The sequence below is a fragment of the Nematostella vectensis genome, chromosome 13, assembly GCF_932526225.1.
Source record: "Nematostella vectensis chromosome 13, jaNemVect1.1, whole genome shotgun sequence".
Taxonomy (NCBI): Eukaryota; Metazoa; Cnidaria; class Anthozoa; order Actiniaria; family Edwardsiidae; genus Nematostella; species Nematostella vectensis.
The window spans coordinates 1,000,762-1,023,048 of NC_064046.1; the positions used below are offsets into that span (position 1 = coordinate 1,000,762).

At 42.3% G+C, this 22,287-nt stretch overlaps 1 protein-coding gene across 4 annotated transcripts; it reads left to right on the top strand.

Annotated features, from left to right (window-relative positions):
* Positions 1–2,852: 2,852 nt before the first annotated feature.
* On the top strand, positions 2,853–22,109 carry LOC5521615 (sodium- and chloride-dependent GABA transporter 1). 4 transcript variants are annotated; one of them, XM_032366599.2, is made up of 8 exons: positions 2,853–3,305; positions 13,744–14,131; positions 17,035–17,481; positions 17,859–18,102; positions 18,282–18,450; positions 18,598–18,798; positions 19,333–19,534; positions 19,929–22,109. In XM_032366599.2, exons 2-8 carry the CDS (start codon positions 13,777–13,779, stop codon positions 20,189–20,191), a joined length of 1,881 nt encoding a protein of 626 aa, XP_032222490.1. In that variant the 5' UTR covers positions 2,853–3,305; positions 13,744–13,776; the 3' UTR covers positions 20,192–22,109. The 4 variants fall into 4 exon arrangements, with proteins under 4 accessions (XP_032222490.1, XP_048577155.1, XP_032222487.1 ...); XM_048721198.1 differs by lacking the exons at positions 2,853–3,305; positions 19,929–22,109 and adding exons at positions 7,071–7,333; positions 19,150–19,186 and having other exon boundaries at positions 19,309–19,393; XM_032366596.2 differs by lacking the exon at positions 2,853–3,305 and adding an exon at positions 7,076–7,333.
* Positions 22,110–22,287: the final 178 nt, after the last annotated feature.

The following is a 22,287-nucleotide window of genomic DNA, read 5'->3' on the forward strand; positions in this document are numbered from 1 at the left end:
AATTCCACTACATACCCAAATAAGGTAATGCTAGTACCACTACATACCCAAATAAGGTAATGCTAGTACCACTACGCACCCAAATAAGGTAATGCTAGTTCCACTACATACCCATATAAGGTAATGCTAATTCCACTACATACCCATATAAGGTAATGCCTGTCTCCAAACATACCCAAATAAGGTAATGGTAGTACCACTACATACCCAAATATGGTAATGTTAGTTCCACTTCATACCCAAATAAGGTAATGCTTGTTCCACTACATACCCAAATAAGGTAATGCTTGTTCCACTATATACCCAAATAAGGTAATGCCAGCCCCACTACATACCCAAATAAGGTAATGCTTGTTCCACTACACACCCAAATAAGGTAATGCTTGTTCCACTACATACCCAAATAAGGTGATGCTAGCACCGCAACATGCAAATAACAAATAAGGTAATGCTAATTCCACTACATACCCAAATAAGGTAATGCTAGTTCCACTACATACCCAAATAAGGTAATGCTAGTTCCACTACAAATAAGGTAATGCATGTTCCACTACATACCCAAATAAGGTAATGCTAGTACCACTACACACCCAAATAAGGTAATGCTAGTACCACTACACACCCAAATAAGGTAATGCTAGTACCACTACATACCCAAATAAGATAATGGTAGTACCACTACACACCCAAATAAGGTAATGCTAGTTCCACTACATACCCAAATAAGGTAATGCTTGTTCCACTACATACCCATATAAGGTAATGCTAGTTCCACTTCATACCCATATAAGGTAATGCCTGTCTCCAAACATACCCAAATAATGTACATCAGCTCCTCTACACTCTTTAAACTGGTCATGCTTCGCACACGACATAACCAAATGAGGTGATGGGATTATCGCTAACCCAACATTAGATTCTTGAAAATCCTTGGAAAAAATGGTGACCAGTACATATGTGTATTTGTACTATAACATAGCCCTATATAAAGTTGATAATCCCAAAACATTATAAGGCAGCTCGAACCAGTTTTACCTTTTTTTAATCGTACGATGTCTTGTATAGTTTATTTTTTATGACCAGCTATAATTGTTAACACTCTTGTAGTAAAAAAAAAATTACCATGACTTATTATTCAGATAATATTGTTTGGAAGAGTAATTATTCCGTCTTATTCACAGGCCCTTTGAAATGATAAACATGTTATTGTTTCATGTGAATTTCTGTGTTTAACAATACAGCAAGACCAGTACTCGTAGCCTGCTCGCAGGCGGTATTCGATGTTATCATCGTGGAAAACCCTCTCCGTTCGCCCCCAGGAACCACGCGGCTCAAAATACGAGATGGCGCCCGATCACCGAACGGAGAGGGTTTTCCGCGATGATTACACCGAGTAGCGCCTGCAAGCAGGCTAAGTACTCGAATCTCGCGGTGTTGTGTGGGAATGCATATGTTGGGGTAGAGAATGTAGACAATAGCCCATCGGAGAGCAGCCGAGCATAAATCGGAAATAGGCCATTGGTCAGATCACGGGCTATAGAATAATTTAACTCCACAATGATGTCTAATGTCTTGTTTGTGTTAAATAAAGCACGTATTCCTACCTAAACTGGCAGTATTTCCCCGGGGGGGGGGGGGGGGGGGGGGTTCTTCCCATGTCGACCTGATAGGGATGAGGTATTTTTAGTGGGTATCTGAGACAAAAAAGGCTTTTCTACTAGAAATGGTGTTTTTCAGGGGTTTGCAGAAAGAGGCGCTATGAGCCAAACTTCCGACTTTTAAACAAAACACTTTGAAAATTTGTCATTCGAGACTTTGTTGGATGGGATACTTAAATCTGCATTTTGTTATTTATTAGGGATAATTTTTTCTAATAGAGTATTTTTTAGGGTGGCAATTTTTGTTGTTCGGGTATTTTTTAGTTTTTTTTTTTTATTTTCCCGACGAGTATCCCTATCACTTTTACCCTGAAAAACCCTCCCGGGCTGTATTCCCTACGCGTTACCTCGTACCACTTTCAAACGAAGCGCTTTGTAACCGCCGCCGCCTGGTAAATGAGTAACTCGATCCCCAACAGCGCGTTTTTTCGCTCCCCACTAGAAAATTCCTTTTTTAAAATTTTGTGGTGGGGAAGAAACGCGCCGCTGGGGATCGAGTTATCCATTTACGCGGTTACAAAGCCCGAGGGGTGGGGGGGGGGGGGTACTCACCGTCGGGACTTTTTGAAAACAACCCTAAAAGATACTAGTGGCGTGGGCGTGGTGAGGCACGAATTTACCCCCTAAAAGATACCTCAAACAAACGTCAATAAATTGTAATAAAAACAAAACAAACATCATATATTGTTAAGCTCGTGATCAATTATCTTCCCGTCGGTTGTAAGAAAAACACCGATTGACACGTTTTAACGCTCTTTCATAAGCTACAAGTTAGATGAGCGATGGCTATAATAGTACCCTGGTTTCAGAGCCTCGAACGTCTCTCTATGTAGTGGCCAGAAGATAAAATATGGGCATTTTCATTTTCGCCCCTAAAAGATACCCAAAGGCTCCAAATTTACACCCTTAAAGATACGATGATCCCCGTCTGATGTTATAGGGAGCCCCCCCCCCCCCTTCCCGGGTTACAAAGCGCTTCGTTTGAAAGTGGTATGAGGTGACGCGTAGGGAGTACTGCCAGTTCAGGTAGGAATATGTGCTTTATTCAACACCAACAAGACATTAGACATTCGTGGAGTTAAATTATCCTATAGCCCGTGGTCAGAACGATGTAAAATTTGAAATCTCCTCCAGCACTGTCGCGCGTTTAGACTTTGTACCCTTTCTACTCTGTACTCGCGAGATTTGTTAGGCGTATCGAGAATAATTATATAGTGTTATTTCTTTTTATAAACTTTGTTGACCTTAGAGCTTGAGTGCACACGAAACTGTTATTTTCTCTTAGCAATAATTACTACTACAGTGAAACCCCTTTTACTCAAAGCACAACTGAACTCAATTTGAGTTATTCGAGTAGAAATGACTGAAAATTGATCCGAGATTGAAATCAGTTCGAGTTATCGGGGTTCCACTTTTATGTCTGCCAGCCCGCGGTCAAGTAATGCGTGACCGTTTTAAGATGACCCGCGTAGCCTCGGTAGAGTGCGCTCATCCATTCGCCTTTAGTTGTGTTGACTGTAGTATAATCTAGCGAAAAGGCTTTATAAACAACACTCTACGTACCCCATAAAAGTCCTTAGTAAGTCCATGAACCAGTCCATGGGGATGACGTCTCCAGAACCACCCACCGTCCGAAATTGAGATACGGTAAGAACACTTCTTATAACCTCGCATTATTAAATCTAACCAAAATCCAACCTACACAAACAAACAATGCTGACAGGAGGAGCTGGTCAGAGGAATGTAACTTGTAATCATATGGGCCTGGACAAGCACTTTTTTACACTTGTGGTACCTTGTGGTAGTTTTAAGCGTTGTTTCAATCGTTGTCTCCATTCGAGCACGGTGACTTGAAGTACCATGTCACGGAGAACTCCAACTTACTCGCTCTTGCATATAATCCCCTGTTCATAAATAGTCGGAATACGTCCCGCATTGGAGACTGCTCGTGTTTCCGCCCTCGTTCTTGTATGTTTCTCAAGGCCATTAGACGAAGTTCTCGATCATTCAATTCTCGCTTATACGCTAATGTGTTTATTAAGGCTGTTTGCGGGTAGTTTCGTTTTTAACCCCACAAATCCTTATCCGTCACATATGTCGACTTAAAGGCGCACATGCTAAATCGGAGCCAGCACCGATAGAAGATGAAGCGAGATCATCCTTGTGTTTTCCTCTTGATAGTGGGCTAGGGTATGTTGGGTCACGTTAATACCATGTATTATTCCAGGCCTTATCTCATGCTTGTTGCGCAGCAGCTAATTCCTGTACAAACACGTGCTGATGCTAAGAAAATACTAGAGCCATATGTTTTTTAAGAGTTTCAAGTCATTTCAAATCATGTTACAGTGTTTTTACGGAGCCTGGCCGTATACAACGCCATTGCATTTTTGGTTCCATTCACAACAAGAATACGCACCGTCGTATTCTAGATCTAGAGACGATTTTTTGGTATAACGACTTGAGCTATTTCAAATTTCTCGCTAACTTGATTTAATAAAGCAGATTTTCGTGTCCTGTTTGAGTTCGCTGGAGATTTAAAAGATTGCCAGGCAACTTTGAAGCTCGTGGAATTTCATAACTGGGAAATAAGTTCAACACGGCAGATGTGGAAATGAGAAATACTGTCGAAATTATGAAATTAACAGATTATTGTCGTGGGAGAGGGGAGGTTTTGGGTTGGTTGAGAATGAGATGATTTTCTTACTATTTCGCTAGATTTCTCACAGAAGAAAAAATGAACCTATTTACTCGATATCTGTGTGGTTGCGAAAGCCTTGGTATATTGAAAAGTTAGTAAATTTGGGATTACGTAAGTACTTCAAGTTATTAGGAGACACCCGGAGACCCTGAAAATGGATAACAATAATGTATTTTTCGCTTTCCTATTTTTGGAGTTAGCGGGTATAAACTGTGCACAACGCAAATAGCTTTTATCAGCTCACGGGCTAAAGGATAATTTGACTCCGAAATGAAGTCTAATGCATTGTTAGTGTTGAATAAGCACTTATTCCTACTTTGACTGGATGTATTTGCCTTGGTTTCGCTCCTGCTGCGAGCTCTGTCGCTACGCGCTTGCGACCTTTCCCCTTTTAAACGACGCGCTATGTAACCTCCGCCCCCTGGTAAATGAGTAACTCGACCCCCAGTGGCCTCGACCCCCAGTGGCGCGTTTTTTCTCTTCCGGCGTTTTCTCTTTGAACGGTCGCACGGAATACGTGCTTAGAGACATTTAGCCTGCTTGCAGGCGGTACTCGGTGTTATTATTGCGGAAAACCCTCTCGGTGATCGGGCGCCATCTTGTATTCTAAAGGAACCACTCGGCTTAAAAAAGCAAGATGGCGCCCGATCACAGAACGGAGAGGGTTTTCCGCGATGATAACAACCGAGTACCGCCTGCAAGCAGGCTAAGAGACATTAGACTTCATTTCGGAGTCAAACTATTCTATAGCCCGTGATCAGCGGGCGCGCGGGTCATTATCCGGGAACTTGAGTTTTTTTGGCGGGAAAACGTTAACGCGTGGCACGTATAAGGTAGCCTTCGTAGCCAGCGTTTCTCTATAGTTTCAGCAGTTTCGCGCGGCCATATTCCTCTGTTGCTCTCTATTCCTGTAGCCTACGTGTAGCCGCTGCTTCTACACGCAGGCTATATTCCTGCTGAAACTCCACAGAAACGCTTGCTACGCAGGCTACCTATAAGGAGATCTGCGCGCTCTCATTGGGCAATAATTGCTAAATTCAGAGTTGTGGTGCAAAATGCGGCACTATTAAAAACGTTTCTTCGAGAAAAAGTCGAAGTTTTTTTTTAAATTTACTCCTTGAAAATTTTTAACACAATTTTCTATAAAAAAATAGTTTTCAAATCGATTTCACCATGTTGGAAGATTTATCAAAAATATTACAAACAGACAACTCCACGTATAAATTAGAGCTACATTAAACATCTAAAAATAAAATATCAACTCATGAGAGTTTCGGTAAGCGTCAATCTACATTCATGTCTAGTTCTCACACCAATTCCTTGCTCTTATTTTTCCTCTCACCGCCGATCAATCTTGAATATTTTGCCAGTGAAGTTTGCAGGGCAGTCGCCGATTGATAGATAGGTAAAGACAAAAATCGTAAAAGCTTGGTTGGATTCGGTAAACGGCGAAATATCTGCATACTTTTATTTTTGCGCGTATATGAAGGCTTCATTGTTTAATGGGCAACTTTGTTTTCTTCACGTTTTTATTAATCGTCGCGTAGTGGCAAATCAAGCGAGAAAATTTTCCACTTAAAGGTACGGTAATACGAGCAGCAAAACCGTACAACTTTTGTGGCAGCATTTGCAAAAAAGCAAGATTGAAAAGTTTGGTTGTTGTAGAAATACGGGCAGCATCTCCGAGTTTTGTTGCAAAAAGTAGAACCATCTTCGTCTTCTGCAGCAAACTTTATCAACTTGCAACAAAATATTTGCTGCGACAAAGGCTGGTTCGCCGGTAGTAAAAGTGCAATTTCACTTACGAAGATTTTGTGCAGCCATGCTGCCAAAAAAGTTGTACGATTTTGCTGCTCTTATTACTGTACCTTTAAAGAGAAAACAACTTTTCTATCCAGCAATCGCTTGTATGTGTAATAGATGACAAAAACTATTGAACGTGACAAATCAGACAACAAAAGGGAAATAACGAACAATTCACATTATTATACAATTTTCAGGCCCGTACCCAGGTGGGGTGCAGGGGGTCCGAACGCACCCCCCCACAACGGCAAGTCCACTTTCGGATCTCAATAGACGAGCTGTTTTAAGACAAAACTATAAGGCATAAGCTAGTATGTCATCAATCTATAAGTCAGACTTTTCTGCAGCCAAAAAATCCGACAATAAACGTCCCGCGGAGAAAGTGCAAAGGCAAAACAAGGTCACTTTTGTTCTTTTGGGGGTGGTCAGATTTTTATCAGAAAACTCACTCCCTCCACCCCCCTCCCCCCCAGAAAATTTTGGTCCATTTTTTCAGATGTCGCACCCCCCCCCCCCCCCCTAAAAAAAAAATCCTGGGTACGGGCCTGATTTTTGTAATTATTTTACTAACTGTTTATGTCTTAATTTTACTAGAGCTCTTTTGCGCAATAAGTGAAGAAGTACATGTAATGTGTTTAAAGCTGGCTGTACGTTAGCGGAATCACTCCTTTCTCAAAGCAACATATCTCAATATTCGTTTCCCCTGACTCTCAGCAAAATTCCCTTTAAGGCGAGAAAATATCAATGAAAGTTGTTGTTGTTTTTGTGTCCATCCGTGAAATTATTAGTTATTTGGTCGCCGGACCGTGAAAGTTCGTCGCCGTTATGTAAATCACTTTCTTGGTAATTAGCGTCTTTTATGAGATCTTTTAGTGGATAAGTAATTCAAACTCTTTGCATCGAAATGCGTTATTGTTCGCCGTATGCGGGCTTTGATCGGGTGTTAGTCAGCGGACAATAGCTGAGCCTCAAAGTGTTGATCTCTCGGAGGCTCATATTTTCCTACGCACTGCCATGGTCGACTCTTGAAGCGCGGACGATCGTCTTCTACATGCCAAATCAGCCAGAGACTCAGTCGCTCATCACGAGTGCTGACGCCGAAGTGGGATGTAGCCACTCACGGCCTTGTAACGGGGATGCGGCGAGTTATCTTAACAACAAACTGCGAACTTTAGTAAGTCTCGTCGCGCATGCTTGGGCAGAAAGTTTTAAACTATAATAAGAAAACAGGTGGCTTGTGAATAGAAGGTTATTCGCCGAGTTTATGCGCTCTCTGGGATTATTGTCTCGATGCTGTGATTTTCGCGCTCGCTTTCCTGTGCCGTTACCCCCTTTCTCTACCCGTACCTGAAATCACTTGTAACACCTGCTCAACATCCATTCTGAAATCACAAAATTGTTTGGCGAAAAGGACTTTGTATGCTTAATTGTTCGCGACTCTCAAAATTGATAACTCAAACCGCAAATTATGTGGTAGACTTCATGGATATTTCGCAATAAATATTATATATGAATAATTACATTTTTCCTGGCGATTTTTTTAAACATAACTCAAATTCGTTGAGGTAATGACCTTTTATCTTATAAAATAGTTTCGATGTCTTTGATAACAAGCTCAGTTTGAGGACCGGACTTTAAGGACGCGTCAAGTAGAGAATTTCCACCAAAGTTTATCGTAAACGCGGCATTGATATTGGCAAATACCCCAAGCTCAGATGCCATGGATACATTAGCGCTTGACTATGCACGATACTCCCACGACGTTATATAACTAGCTCTGATTAAGCGGGTATAATACGTTTCCCGTTTTTCTACGCAAATTCATTACACTGTCAATTTGGCAAGACTTTGATCTTGATATTACTCATAAACTCGCTGAAAAAATCACCTTGGATTAAAGCATTTGTTACCATAGGAATAGCCCAGCATAGCGATAATTTGGTTTAACCCTTGTGTGCTTCCATCACGGCGGGAATAAGTACCCCAAAAAGTATGGGGTATTGTTGTGTTATATTGTTGTGTTATTCTGAACCAGTAGGATAAAAAGTATGTTTTTAATACAAGAAGGACAGGTGTTAAATGCTGTTTACGTGGAAAGCATGTCATTAGGGTGCGCACATGGTGCATACCGTAGAGGTTGTATTAGTTGTTATCTGCATGCAACAAAGATGTAATATAGCACTGATGATGATAACATTAGAAAGACAGCGTGTGAATAGAAATAATTCTCATATATTGTTATATATAACTATAATTATTAAATAATATAGAGAAATTAATTTAAGTGAATGTAAGTGTAAAATGGACGCGGTACATTCGGAAATTATACGCGGTGCACTCTTAAACTATATGTGCTAAAGAAATATGCGTGATTCATACAAAAAAAGCACTCTCATACGCGGCTCACTCGCTAGAGATACGCGGTACCCTTGCTAAAGATACGCGTTACACTCGCTAAAGACACGCGGTACACTCGCTAGAGATACGCGGTACACTCGCTAGAGATACGCGGTACCCTCGTTAGAGATACGCGGTACCCTCGCTAAAGATACGCGGTACACTCGCTAAAGACACGCGGTACACTCGCTAGAGATACGCGATACACTCGCTAAAGATACGCGGTACCCTCGTTAGAGATACGCGGTAGCCTCGCTAAAGATATGCGGTACACTCGCTAAAGACACGCGGTACACTACTAGAGATACGCGGTACACTCGCTAAAGATACGCGGTACCCCTCGCTAGAGATACGCGGTACAGTCGCTAGAGATACGCGGTACACTCGCTTAAGATACGCGGTACACTCGCTAAAGATACGCGGTACACTCGCTAGAGATACGCGGTACACTCGCTTAAGATACGCGGTACAGCCGCTAGAGATACGCGGTACACTCGCTTAAGATACGCGGTACACTCGCTATAGATACGCGGTACACTCGCTATAAAGATACGCGGTGTACTCGCAAGAGATACGCGGTACACTCGCTAAAGATACGCGGTACACTCGCTAAAGATACGCGGTACACTCGCTAGAGATACGCGGTACACTCGCTAGAGATACGCGGTGTACTCGCAAGAGATACGCTGTACACTCGCAAAAGATACGCGGTACACTCGCTAAAGATACGCGGTGTACTCGCTAGAGATACGCGGTACACTCGCTAGTGGTACGCGGTACACTCGCTAAAGATACGCGGTAGACTCGCTAGAGATACGCCGTGTACTCGCTAGAGATACGCGGAGCACTCGCTAAAGATACGCGGTACACTTGCAAGAGATTCGCGGTACACTCGCTAAAGATACGCGGTGTACTCGCTAGAGATACGCGGTACACTCGCTAGAGATACGCGTTACACTCGCTAAAGACACGCGGTACACTCGCTAGAGATACGCGGTACACTCGCTAGAGATACGCGGTACCCTCGTTAGAGATACGCGGTACACTCGCTAAAGATACGCGGTGTACTCGCTAGAGATACGCGGTACACTCGCTAGTGGTACGCGGTACACTCGCTAAAGATACGCGGTACACTCGCTAGAGATACGCCGTGTACTCGCTAGAGATACGCGGAGCACTCGCTAAAGATACGCGGTACACTTGCAAGAGATTCGCGGTACACTCGCTAAAGATACGCGGTGTACTCGCTAGAGATACGCGGTACACTCGCTAGAGATACGCGGTACACTCGCTAGAGATACGCGGTGTACTCGCTAGGGATTCGCGTAGCACTCACTAAAGATACGCGGTACACTTGCAAGAGATTCGCGAAACACTCGCTAAAGATACGCGGTACGATAGCTAAAGATTCTCGGCTCACTCGTTAAAGATACGCGGCTCACTCGCTAAAGATACGCGGCTCACTCGTTAAAGGTACGCGGCTCACTTGCTAGAGATACGCGGTTCAATCGTTAAAGATACGCGGCTCACTCGCAAAAGGTACGCGGCTCACTCACTAGAGATACGCGGTGTACTCGCTATAAAGAAGTCTTATTTAAGACGAAAAATTTGGCAGTTCGACTACCATTTTCTTTTAGTGAACCATATTTATACTCTGGTTAACGAAAACTATCTGGGTATTTTAATTGATTTGCTAAAGATACACAGTAGCCTCGGAAAATATACGCGTTACAAATACGCTTCACGTACAGATACCAAACACTTCTTCTTCCCATGCAGCTAGCCTATTCCAATATCAATAGTCAAACTTTTATGAACAGTCTTAGTCCACTAAAGCAGAGCTGTGCCGTCTTGCGGCGCGTAGACCATCCGGCGCATTTTAAGCATTCTAGAATCACAGTAAGACATTACCACAATAATAACAGGAAGCTTACGGAGCGATTTATCCCATAAGAAAACCACCACGTAGTAAAAGCTTAACTGATCTTTTGATCTGTGTTCTGATTGATTCACCCGACTGCTCGGCTTCGGCCGGATACACGCACGCGCGGAAGAAATTACATTTACGTTTAAACAAGAAATTGCCTCAATTTGCCAAGTTTTAATATAATTATTTTGTGAGCTGTGATAGGTCGCAATAATCATTTTTCGGTAAAGACGCTAATGTTGAATGGAATATCTAATTTCAAAAGATAGTTGTACACGCTATTTCCCATGCGAGTAGAATAGACTTGTGGATGATGGTGTTGAGTTTCGGATCCCCTATCGGGATCCTGGTTCAACAAGTATTCAATTCTAGCAGGTGTTGAATTACATATCCCTGTTATATCGCTGAAGACGAAACTGCATTTATAACATGTGGTTAACTAGAAAATGTACGCATACCTCGCCAGAATGACTTAGAGGTAAGAGGACCGTCTTACTGACGTTTATATGTTTGAACCGAATCTTTGCGAAGCTTCAAGAATAATAGAGCTTACCCTTGCTCGGATGAAGGTCAAATATTATAGATCCTTTCGATTGTACTATAAACTATCAGAACAAATCGTCAAAGTGCTAAACGCAAGCGAGTTCTTGTGGTGTGATTTGCATAGTGCGATAAATGACGTGGGAATTGTCTTCGCTTTCATATTATCGGAATGATGGTTCGGTTTGACGAACAATGCGGTTTCCCTGTCAAATATTGTCGATACTGTATTCTCGTTCGACGAACAATGCATTTAGCTTGTCAAGTGCAATCACTAGCCATCACGGAATTTTCATTGAAACAAGGCCGATAATATTGCATCTTTTATAATGTTGTATCTTTTATAATGTTATCTGTCTGGCTCACTGCGTTTGCTTTCAACCTCCACCATGGGATTTGATGTTATGGTTTTACGTGATTGATTTCAATTGAGTTTATTTCGTAGAGAAGGTTGATATTTATGAAAAAAAACATTTTTATACTATTGCTCTCTTTTTGATTAAAGGCTTAATAAAATCCCGCCTTGTAACTGCAAAGAAATAGTTGTGCAATCTACCAAAGGTCTAAATCCACAAGTTATTTTCTTCTAGGTACCAGAGCTCACGGTCGTCTGGTCACGTGATACGTCTTCGCGTGTTCTTTTTATGATGAGTTCACCCTAGTAAAAATAAAAGTTTAATGGTCATTAAAATCGTATTAGTTGAGTCACAAGGCGAAGCGTTGTCCGGATTCGGTTCCTTTGGTTTTGAGTCCAAATACTGATTACTGTGACCCTTCGGTGTCGCGATCATTCTCGACATTTTTATTGAACAAAAAAATCTAATTTGCCCGAAAACGGTGGATCAACTCATATTATTTACCAAGTACTTTCGTGTCTAGAAGGACGTCTCGAACATAACGATCAATATTGACTTGGTACTCGAATTCTGCTACGAACCTTTGATTGAAAATTTCATCAGTTTCGTGGGTGGTGATGGACCATTTAACTAACGTGTCAGCAACGAAAATCCTTCCAAAAAAAGTGCAAGCCAAGATCTCTTGAAAAAATAAAACAAACAAATCGTAGATCAAACAGTCTCTTTCCGGCCCCACTTTGTCACCATAACAAGATTCCAAGTGTAAGAAAGCATCCATTTCCATCGGCTGATTGCGAAATTTTCGAAATTGGTAAATGAAGTAAAAAATAAACTATTTCAAAACGCTATTTTAAAGTAAGTTGTCTTCCAATTTTGATGGAAACCAATAACAAAAGTGTAACTGACAACTGGCTCTTTGAATTTCTGGCTCTCTTAAATTTCAGATAAAAAAAATCGAAAAATTCAACTGACGTCTAAAAAATAACGAGAAGGGAAAAAGAAATCTGGGACATGCCTGTTTGTGGTCGGTCCCTTATCTTGTGATTGGCTGCCGTCATAATTATCAACGGTACTTATACATGAGAGGTGTTGTGGTCATCTCTTCACCATAAAACCCTCGAGTCTTAAAGAACCTCTCTCAGCCATCATACCAAGAACGAAAAAGAATCCATTTCCATCGACTGATTTAGGGAAGTTAGTGCAGTACTTTTGTTGAAATCTAGTCTAGTATAAAACTTTGCTTTTGATGTCTATGTCGAGTTTTCATAATTTGCCTTTTGGAATGGAGAAAACAATAACAAAGGGACGGCTGACCAAGGCCCTTTAAATCATATTGCCCCCACCCCCTCCTCCCCCACCCCCCGTATTAGACGGTTACTTTTATCGCTTTTAAATTTAAGTCAGTTATGAATTATTGAATTGACATTATTGTATGGAAACATATAAAGCAAATTTTCAAGCTAAATATAAAAACGGTGATTAAAATTTATCACATCTCACCTAAAGGATAAGGAAGATGGGAATAGCATTTTGCTTAACTGATCTAAAATCGTCTGCGTCACGCTTTTGTAGTTAAGCCGCGTACAAACAGCACGAACATCGAGAGGCCAAGTAGTGCCGTGTTTCGACATCATGTTGAGTGATTCTGCGAAGAAGTTTATCAACTTTCTGAAACCAGCACACTTTTTGACGCGAGACGTGTTTATATTACTTTTGTAATCCAATACACATTACTATTTTTTTATCCAATATGCTGGGAAAGGGTGCATTCGTTTATATTCTTTGATATTTTGCTTATTATTTTGTCGTGTATGGACGATGTTCGTTGAACGAGCCTTGCGCACCGAGAAACAACCAAGAGAATGTTTTGTTCGCCACTCAAGAACGTCTTCAAGTGAGACCGAGTCAAATTGATCACAAAAATGGTGGGCAGTGAATCGAAGATAACGGCAATTATTTCGAAAGGTCTGTCATTCTGGAAGTTTTTTACGTCCACACTGTAAACAAATGGAAAGTGTGTCGTAAGCGTCGTACGGTGACGCTCCTTTTTGCTCATAACACCTGCGCGCATTAATAATACTTAATTATATCCTAACGAAATAGCTCAGAATAAACTAATTTATCGAATTGCTAATTACCAATAGCTATCTAGACTCGAAGATTCCTTTATAGTAGTTGAGCAAACGGCTTTGATTTATCGTCGGCAAACCGACCAATGCTCGCACGCGCTGCGGGGCCTTGAAGGCTATTGGTGCGTGATCGTGCCACACTGGAACTCCACAGCACCCAAATGCTTACTCACACTTTACTACAAACAACCTGCACGTTCTCATGCCCTCTCTAAACCATCTTATCCTTTGACAGGACGAAACCTTCGCTGAGGAGACAAAGCGCAAGATGGCCGAGCCGGACGAAAAGACGAAGATCGCGGTGAATGGCGATGCGGACGGCGAGGGGCTCACGAGCGACGAGAACTGCAAGATAGACGTCGAGATCATCGGAGAGGAGAGAGAGAAATGGGGGCGCAAGGTCGAGTTCTTCCTGGCGTGTGTCGGCTACGCGGTAGGACTCGGGAACGTATGGCGATTTCCCTACTTGTGTTTCAAAAATGGTGGCGGCGCTTTCCTCATCCCGTACCTCTGCATGCTGTTGATCTGCGGCATGCCTCTGTTCTTCATGGAGCTCTCACTTGGCCAGTTCGTCAGCCTCGGACCTGTCACTTCGTGGGCTGCGATTTGTCCCATTTCCAAAGGTAAGCTGTCGAGATTTGTATTCTTTATTTTGGCATTGCGTTGTTAATTCCTTACAACAAAATGCGCGATCTACAATCGAGTTATTTTGGACACAAAGTGTTGTCTTTATTCTACGCGCGGCCATAGAGTAAAACGCCATCTTGCCGTTGCACAAAACTTCTTTTGTATGTATTCGGGCAGATTTAGTTTCACAAACCTTTTTCAAATATCTCGGGTTAATTCGGTTAAATCCCAGTTTTTCTCAATGGATGTCTAACCCTGGGTTTGTTACTGTTTTGTCTCCTCATCAAAAATTGATGAGTTATGAGCGAAAACCTCTCTATATAAACTCATTTACGGCGTTTTTCACAAATAGGACATTTTCTTTATACCATAAAAGGTATTTAACCCTATACTTAGTATCTCTTTACTAGAAATATTATTTCTACGTGTGTCGGAATGTATGATTTACACGTGATGTTCAGTGAAAAACTCAAGATTTATTAACTTAACCGTTAAATTCCCTTACAAAATAATCGTCACTGTTTCACACCGTTGAGATTTTACTCATTGTCTGTGCAAACCTCCTCTCTCTCTCTCTACACCAATTCTTATATTTTTTTTTCCATTCGCAGCTGTCAAGGGTTTTACTCGATAAATGTTTAATTCTATGTACACTCTTACAATTATCATTCTCGCTTCTCAAACCCTTATTACATGAATCCACTCTTAAGCCGTCGCTTTTGTCTGAATGTCTCTTATCTTTTCAAACAGATAAAAAAATTGCAACTCACTCGGTGTTCTTTCTTTCCCGTCAGGTGGAATTTGTAAAACTTTTGTTGTTTTAATAAAAAAATGCTGAATGTTTTAATTAAGAATCCGTTGCAATTAGAAAAAAATCGTTTTCGCCCCGTCTCAACGAGTGGAACTTGATTATTTTATAACTGCCGACCGTGTTCATTTTGCGCGGACTCATTCATAATCGTTCACCGTGCTTTCTCGTCAAGTTAAAACTCTTACGAGCTGAACCAAAACAACTATGATGCGGTCACAAATGTGGTCATCTTTTAAGCGCGCTTGAAGTTTCAATTTGTTGAGAAGATCGCGTCATGTAATGGGAACGTAACCTGGATCCGTCCAGAATTTGTCCAAAGCTATCAACAGACCTCTGGGGGTGTTAGCCTGTTGTGCCTTATTTCTGCTCGCATGACGTCACACTCCAACCCTCGCTAGAAAACCACGCCAATCTAGTGATCAGACGCTTAACCTCCAGCATCCAAATAACCCTTAAGGCTTTGAAATAAGCGACGTTTTCTCATAATCTCTTTCTATACTTTTGTGTAATTTGTAGTGTCAACAGTCTTTGTGTTGAGTAAACAATCTATTTCTACGGCGGGATGCGAAATTTCAGTCCGTTATCACCGAGTTAATGCATTCTAGAGTCCAGAAAAACCGCACTTTAGAATCCCATTTTCCGTTTTTACCTGGTGTTAGATGATTTATAAACCTCATCCTTTTATGAAAAATCACACACAGAATTTGCTCTAGAACTAAACATAAAATAAAATTTTCTCATAGTAAATCAATAAACTCCACAATACTACATCCAACTTTTTTGGCGTACTTTCTTCTCGTTGAGAATCATCACTAGCCCAAAGCGTTCCTTTCCAAGCCTCATTACACGTTTTCCTATACATAATGCCTATTGGGGCGCTGGGTACAGAATGTTAATTTCCCTTGGGGCTTTTCGCACCCAATTGACACGCTTTATAAAGTTTAGAGCTCAGAAGTGCTCAAACATCAAAGCTTCTGGTGAATACCTAAACAAGTTTATTTAAGATTTAGAACCATTAAATTGATTAAAGTTCTATTGAATTTTTTGGCTGAGAGCTTAAAACCTTTCGATGATTGCGATTTCCCAAACAGATTAAACGAATTTCGTTTCTCAAAGTGCTAAAAGATTTTTATTGTGAATTTATTTGAGATCTCTAATGTGGATAAAACTTAATCAGATTTCCCCCGATGATGGCGATTTCTTTTCTTTTCCAAGATTCAAAATGCTATCGGTCGAGAACTGGCCCAAGTGCATGCCCCTTTGCGTGTTCTCAGACCCTGTAGAATCCTGCGGTTTTAGTATTTGAACAGCAGGGTTCGATATACCCGTGACGAATGCGCACACCTCAGTTTACTGTCCTGTGGTCGCACGAGAAATTACATTCTCGCTAATTGGCCAAGATGGTGCGTATCCAGCGGCTAAGCGTTGATTAAGCGATTTTGTATTTATTAGATCCCGGCGGTAATTAACGGATTATTAAACACTCGAGCGGGTTATAGTCGCTTTGTATGTGCCACACACTTATTTTAGATATTTTGATCGATTGAACGTTAGGTGCCGTTGATCGAATGCGCGCTTGTAATGCCTTATTCAAATCGAGTGAATAAAGACCGAGGTTGAGCCGTTGGTGTCATCAAGCAAATTAAAAAAATGAGGTAGAAAGAATAAGGTTGCCATTAGAAGCGGCCGCAAAATAGCAAATAGGTTGCGGCTTGTAGAATGATAAAGGGGAAAGCGGTGATTCGCAACGATCAATTCTCTCTAGCTAGCGGGAGTGTAATATGAGGAATTGTTTATGAAGGTGGACTAATAACGGTGGGGATACTGATGATGATAAAGATGATGATTGTGACAACGATGATGATGATGATGATGATGATGATGATGATGATGATGATGATGATGATGATGATTATGATGATGATGATGGTGATGATGATGATGATGACGATGATGACGATGATAATGATGATGACGATGATGATGATGATAATGATAATGAAGACGATAACGATGGTGATGATTGTGATGATGATGATATGATGCCTATGATACCATAAAGTCTAACTATAATTTCCACTCTTGCAGGCGTCGGTTTCGCCATGTTAGTCGTCTCATTCCTCTGCTGTGTCTACTACAACGTGATCATCGCCTGGTGTCTGTATTACCTCTTCGAGTCTTTCGCCAAGGACGTCCCGTGGAAGACATGTGACAACTGGTGGAATACCGCTACGTGCCTACGCGGGCGCGCACCCAGCCCCACCTCGGCCAACTCCACCAACTCGACCATGTGTAGTGCGATCACCTCTGCTGCGACCTCCCTCGCTAATGCGACCAGCAACTGCACGAGTAACCTGACAGATACGGCCTTGAAGGAGTACTCGTCGCCGAGTAAGGAGTTCTACGAGAACTACGTGCTGCGTATCACGCCTGATATCGATACGTTCGGCGTGATGAGATGGCAGCTTGTGGTCTGCCTCATACTAGCCTGGGTACTAGTTTACTTTTGCCTGTGGAAAGGAATCAAGTCGTCGGGTGAGTTGTTGATATTCGTTATGTTTTACAAGTGGTCTACTCCACCATCATGGTCCTTACATTGTGTTATGTTGTTCTTGGTGACGATGATGATGACAATGATCATGACGATGATGATGTTGATGACGATGTTGATAATGACGATGGCGATAGCAATAGAGATTATGATGATGGTGATACCATTGATGATGTAGTTGTTGTTGCTGTTATTATTTATGATGTAGTAGTTGTTGTTGTCACCATGTCGTCATGTCGTTCGATGCACAAGTTTCATCGCCGCCTTTCCCTACCTTGAAATGATGAAGACGATATTCATGATAATGACGACGAAGATGTAGTAGTAGTAGTTATTGTTGAAACGTGCGTCTTATGTACAGGCAAAGTGGTATACTTCACCGCCACCTTTCCCTACCTCGTGCTTGTCATCTTGTTGATAAGGGGTCTGACGCTGCCCGGTGCAATGAAGGGCCTGTCCTTCTACCTCAAACCGAACTTCTCCAAGCTAGGGGATGCCATAGTCTGGGTTGACGCCGCGACACAGATCTTCTACTCTCTCGGCATCGGCTTCGGCTCGTTGATTGCCATGGGCAGTTACAACAAATTCCACAATAATTGTTTCAGGTTAGCATTTTGTCCCTTGTATACGTAACTACAAGATGGATGGAAAACTCGCGCGCGCTCCGGCTTTTGGCAGTACATTAACAACAAAAAGCAGCTTATTCAGCGCTCTTCACTGATGCGTGGTCGCTTCACGGATCCACTGTCTCTTCACTGATGCAACGTTGCTTGTTGTTTTGCAGGGACGCGATGACCGTGTCAGTAATCAACTGCAGCACCAGTGTGTTCGCGGGACTCGTCATCTTCAGTGTGCTTGGGTTCATGGCGGAGGTACTCGGCAAAGAAGTCTCGGAGGTCGCCACTTCCGGTCCCGGCCTCGCTTTCGTGGTGTACCCAGAAGGCATTGCGCAGGTACCATCCCTTGTTCAAGCTCAAGCTACCGATTTTGCCAAACTAACTTGTGTTTGGCTGTTTTCAGATGCCGGTTTCTAAACTAACTTGTGATTGGCTGTTTTCAGATGCCGATCTCTCAACTAACTTGTGATTGGCTGTTTTCAGATGCCGATTTCACCCTTCTGGTCTATCTGCTTCTTCTTCATGCTACTGACCCTGGGACTAGACACGCAGTTCGCCATGTTCGAGGCGGTCACCACGGGGCTTGGTGACGAGTATGTTCGTCTGCTTAGAAATCGCAAGGAGCTTTTTACGGCGTTCCTCTGCTTTTGCTGCTTCCTACTGGGTCTACCAATCGTGTCGCAGGTGAGCATGGGAATGTGGTGAAACACCCTGGAGGATTCCTTGGGGGAGGGGGGGAAGAGGAGGGGAAGGAAGGGGGAAGGAAAAAGAGAGAGGAGAAGAGGGAAAAGCGGGGAGAAGGGTAAAGGAGAGGGGCGAGGAAAAGAGAGGGGGGGTCTGCAGGCCGGATAAGGGCGTGGTTTTAGCATTTAAATAATGAACACTAGATGTCTTATAACTATTTTCTTGCAACTGCGTTTCTAGGCTTCTCTAGGAATGTATGATTCCAGAAACAACCCAACTGTTATGACCAGAGCGGTGCATTTATGTGTCTTCTTATAATACCATACTAAGACGATGCCTTGTTACGAACAGAGCAATGCGCTTAGGTGACTTGTTATAATACCATACAAAGACTTCGCCTTGTTACGAACAGAGCGGTGCATTGATGTGACATCTTTTAATACAATACTAAGACTTCGCCTTGTTACGAACAGAGCGGTGCATTGATGTGACATCTTTTAATACCATACTAAGACTTCGCCTTGTTACGAACAGAGCGGTGCGTTTATCATGAACCTGTACGTGTGGCAAGCTGGCGGGGTTTCGCTCGTGTTCCTCGCTTTCTTCGAGGTGATCGTGGTGGCCTGGGGTTACGGTGCCGATCGCTTCGCCCTGGACATCGAGACCATGACAGGCAACAAGGTCTGGCCGTGGTGGCCAATAGCCTGGAAGTACATCACTCCTGCGGTCATCACAGGTGAGAGGAAGGGGCGGATACTCCCCCCACCCCCCCCACCCACCCCCCGACCAAACATCCACTCATATCCCCCCGCCATAATGTGTGATAACCAAATCACACTGATAGTTTATCAGCATAAATGCTGTGTATTCTGTTAAATGGGTAAAAGAGGGAGCGCCGGTTCCCGTAATCCATCCCCCGACCAAACATCCACCTTTATTTCCCCGCCATAATTGGCAAATAAACCCGTTCTGGCGGCTGGGATATTGGCGATACTACGCTACTACGGCCGTAGTAGAAACACTTTGGTCATATATCGGGCACCTTACGCGAATATAGGACTACACCGAAAATCTTACTTTCTGAACTTCTTAGTACTTGTAAATCCATTATTATCTCTTTTCCTTTACAGGAATTTTTATCTTCAGCTTAGTCCAGTGGCAAGGGGTGTCATATGACGACTATCAGTACCCCCCTTGGGCGGAGTTTGTCGGGTGGGTCATGGCCCTCTCTTCCATGCTGTGGATTCCAGGGGTAGCGATCTACAAGATGTCCAGGGCCAAGGGCACCTTCATGGAGCGCTGGCGATCACTGACACGCCCAGATCAAGAGCAGATGTCAATCATTGAGCTCAGGGAGGGCATCCCCAAACGCCCGGATGTAGTCAGCCTGTAAGATATAAGCCAATGGCGTGCCAGCTACACGTCACGTGATTATAGTTCTAGTTAGCCAATTAAATGTTTTAGATGAGATTGATGTTAGTTCACGACTACCATTGCACAATTTTCGTGTTACCATAGCAACAGTCTCCATTGTGCAGGAAAAGCTGCTGTGATTGGCCTGTTGGTTTCTTGATGTATTCTCAAACACGAGGTTCCGCTATAAAAGGCATAGCTCCTCCCAACCCCCGGGCTCAACAACTATCAGTTATCAATCAGCCGTCAATGAGTCAACATGTCAGGACAATTGCTCTGAGCGCTAAATTCAAATTTCATTTTTAAAATACGAGCATTTTCATCACAGCGCGAGAATGATTTATGCAGATGCGTTAGATTATGGATACCGCAAAATTTAGACTTGGAAGGCAAATCACTAAGTTATCAATCTCTTAACACAAGTGTCTTGTTACCTGTGCAAAAATAGTTTAATTCCAGCCGACTGAGGCTCAGAGATAAGCAATTTTACAGGAGACTTATAATTTGTGACTGCTAAAAGCCCGGGGGTGAGAGGAGCTTTCCCTTTTATAGCGGAACCTCGTGTTTAATATGCTTAGTCGCTCACGCAAAATTCCGTGGTCAAAGTTGAGCTTTGCTTTGCAACAATAGATAAGTATAAGAAAGCATACCAATTCGTACGTTTTTGTCATATTTGTGTATACAGAAATTATAAAGGGTCTTTGCGAAGAAAGGTATTTCCTTTTTATGTGTATAAAGAAAACGATGGCCAAAAAATCTATATCTGTAGAGTTTATTCCATAGTTTTAATTCAACACATTTATTATCACGATGTGTATTTACGTTATCTAATATGAACGATAAATTCACATTGGCTTCTAACGAGAAGACCAGATCTGAGAGGCTTGTGAAGGAATCGAAAACCTTATGGAATTGCTTTTAATTGCGTTTGTACACGCTACTAACTAGGGTCTATTAAGGTAGTTTTTTTTTTCTCGTAGGCTCTCTTGTTTACATTGCGACGCGCGCTACCGTGACCACTTAGCCCTAGGTAATGTTATGTGCCAACAAGGATGCAAGAAGGTGCTGATTGACATCAACGTAACATGCAAACCGGCGTTACCAGGAAATGGTTCAGTGTACATCAGAACACAAAAGGCTACGACTGCGTGCGTCACAATGTAAACACGCCACGCAAGTGCGAGATGGCGCGCGTGGATCGAGATCGCGTTTAAGGTAGATTCACACGCACCGATCTGTCGGTTAGAACTTTTACCAACCGCTGCGATTTATCGAGCCATTGTTTCGGTGTGTGAAAAGAGGATATAGGGCCCGACATCAATAGCACCTTCTCAGAATCCGTCGACAAATTGATGCGTGCGAACCAGCCTTAAATTGAGCGCAAATATCGGTTCAATTTGGATAATCGAATCACACGATTCTCGACGTTCGTCACGCCATTATTGTAGCATCCCTCTTATTACCAGGAAGCATCTTTTGCGGACGAGAGTGGGTTGCGCCTGCGCATGTAAACCCGTCACCAGGCCACCTCGTTTTGTTAGGTTCCTCTCTCAGCCTTTTGTTAGATTTGTGTCGATTTGTACCCAGGATTAGCTAGTATTATTTTCAAGTGTACCATATTCCCTATTTGTTGTATCATAAGTAATTATAATGATATTGTAAAGATTTATCTCACTTTTTGTTATTAAGCATGAGGAAGTCGAAAATGGAATTTTTGGTATTTTATATAATCAATGCGGTGATATATTATACATATTATATGCTAGCTGACTTAAAGATTAAAACGCTTCTCTATTTAGGGGAATTTCTTTTAAATATAGGTTATTTTCCATGATAGTGACTAAGAGGTTGGAAGTTGTAAAGATTCAGTGTTTGCGAATAAAAGACCATATATGGTAGTGTTGTAAGTGTTTGTGAAACAAAATGACCATATATGGTAGTGTACGACCATGTATGGTAGCGTATGACCATGTATGGTAGCGAATAATCATAAGCAGTTGTATGACCATATCTCATAAGAAACATTGGGAAAATTGAGAATGGTTTTATAACTCGGGTATCTTTCTTTTGATTGGC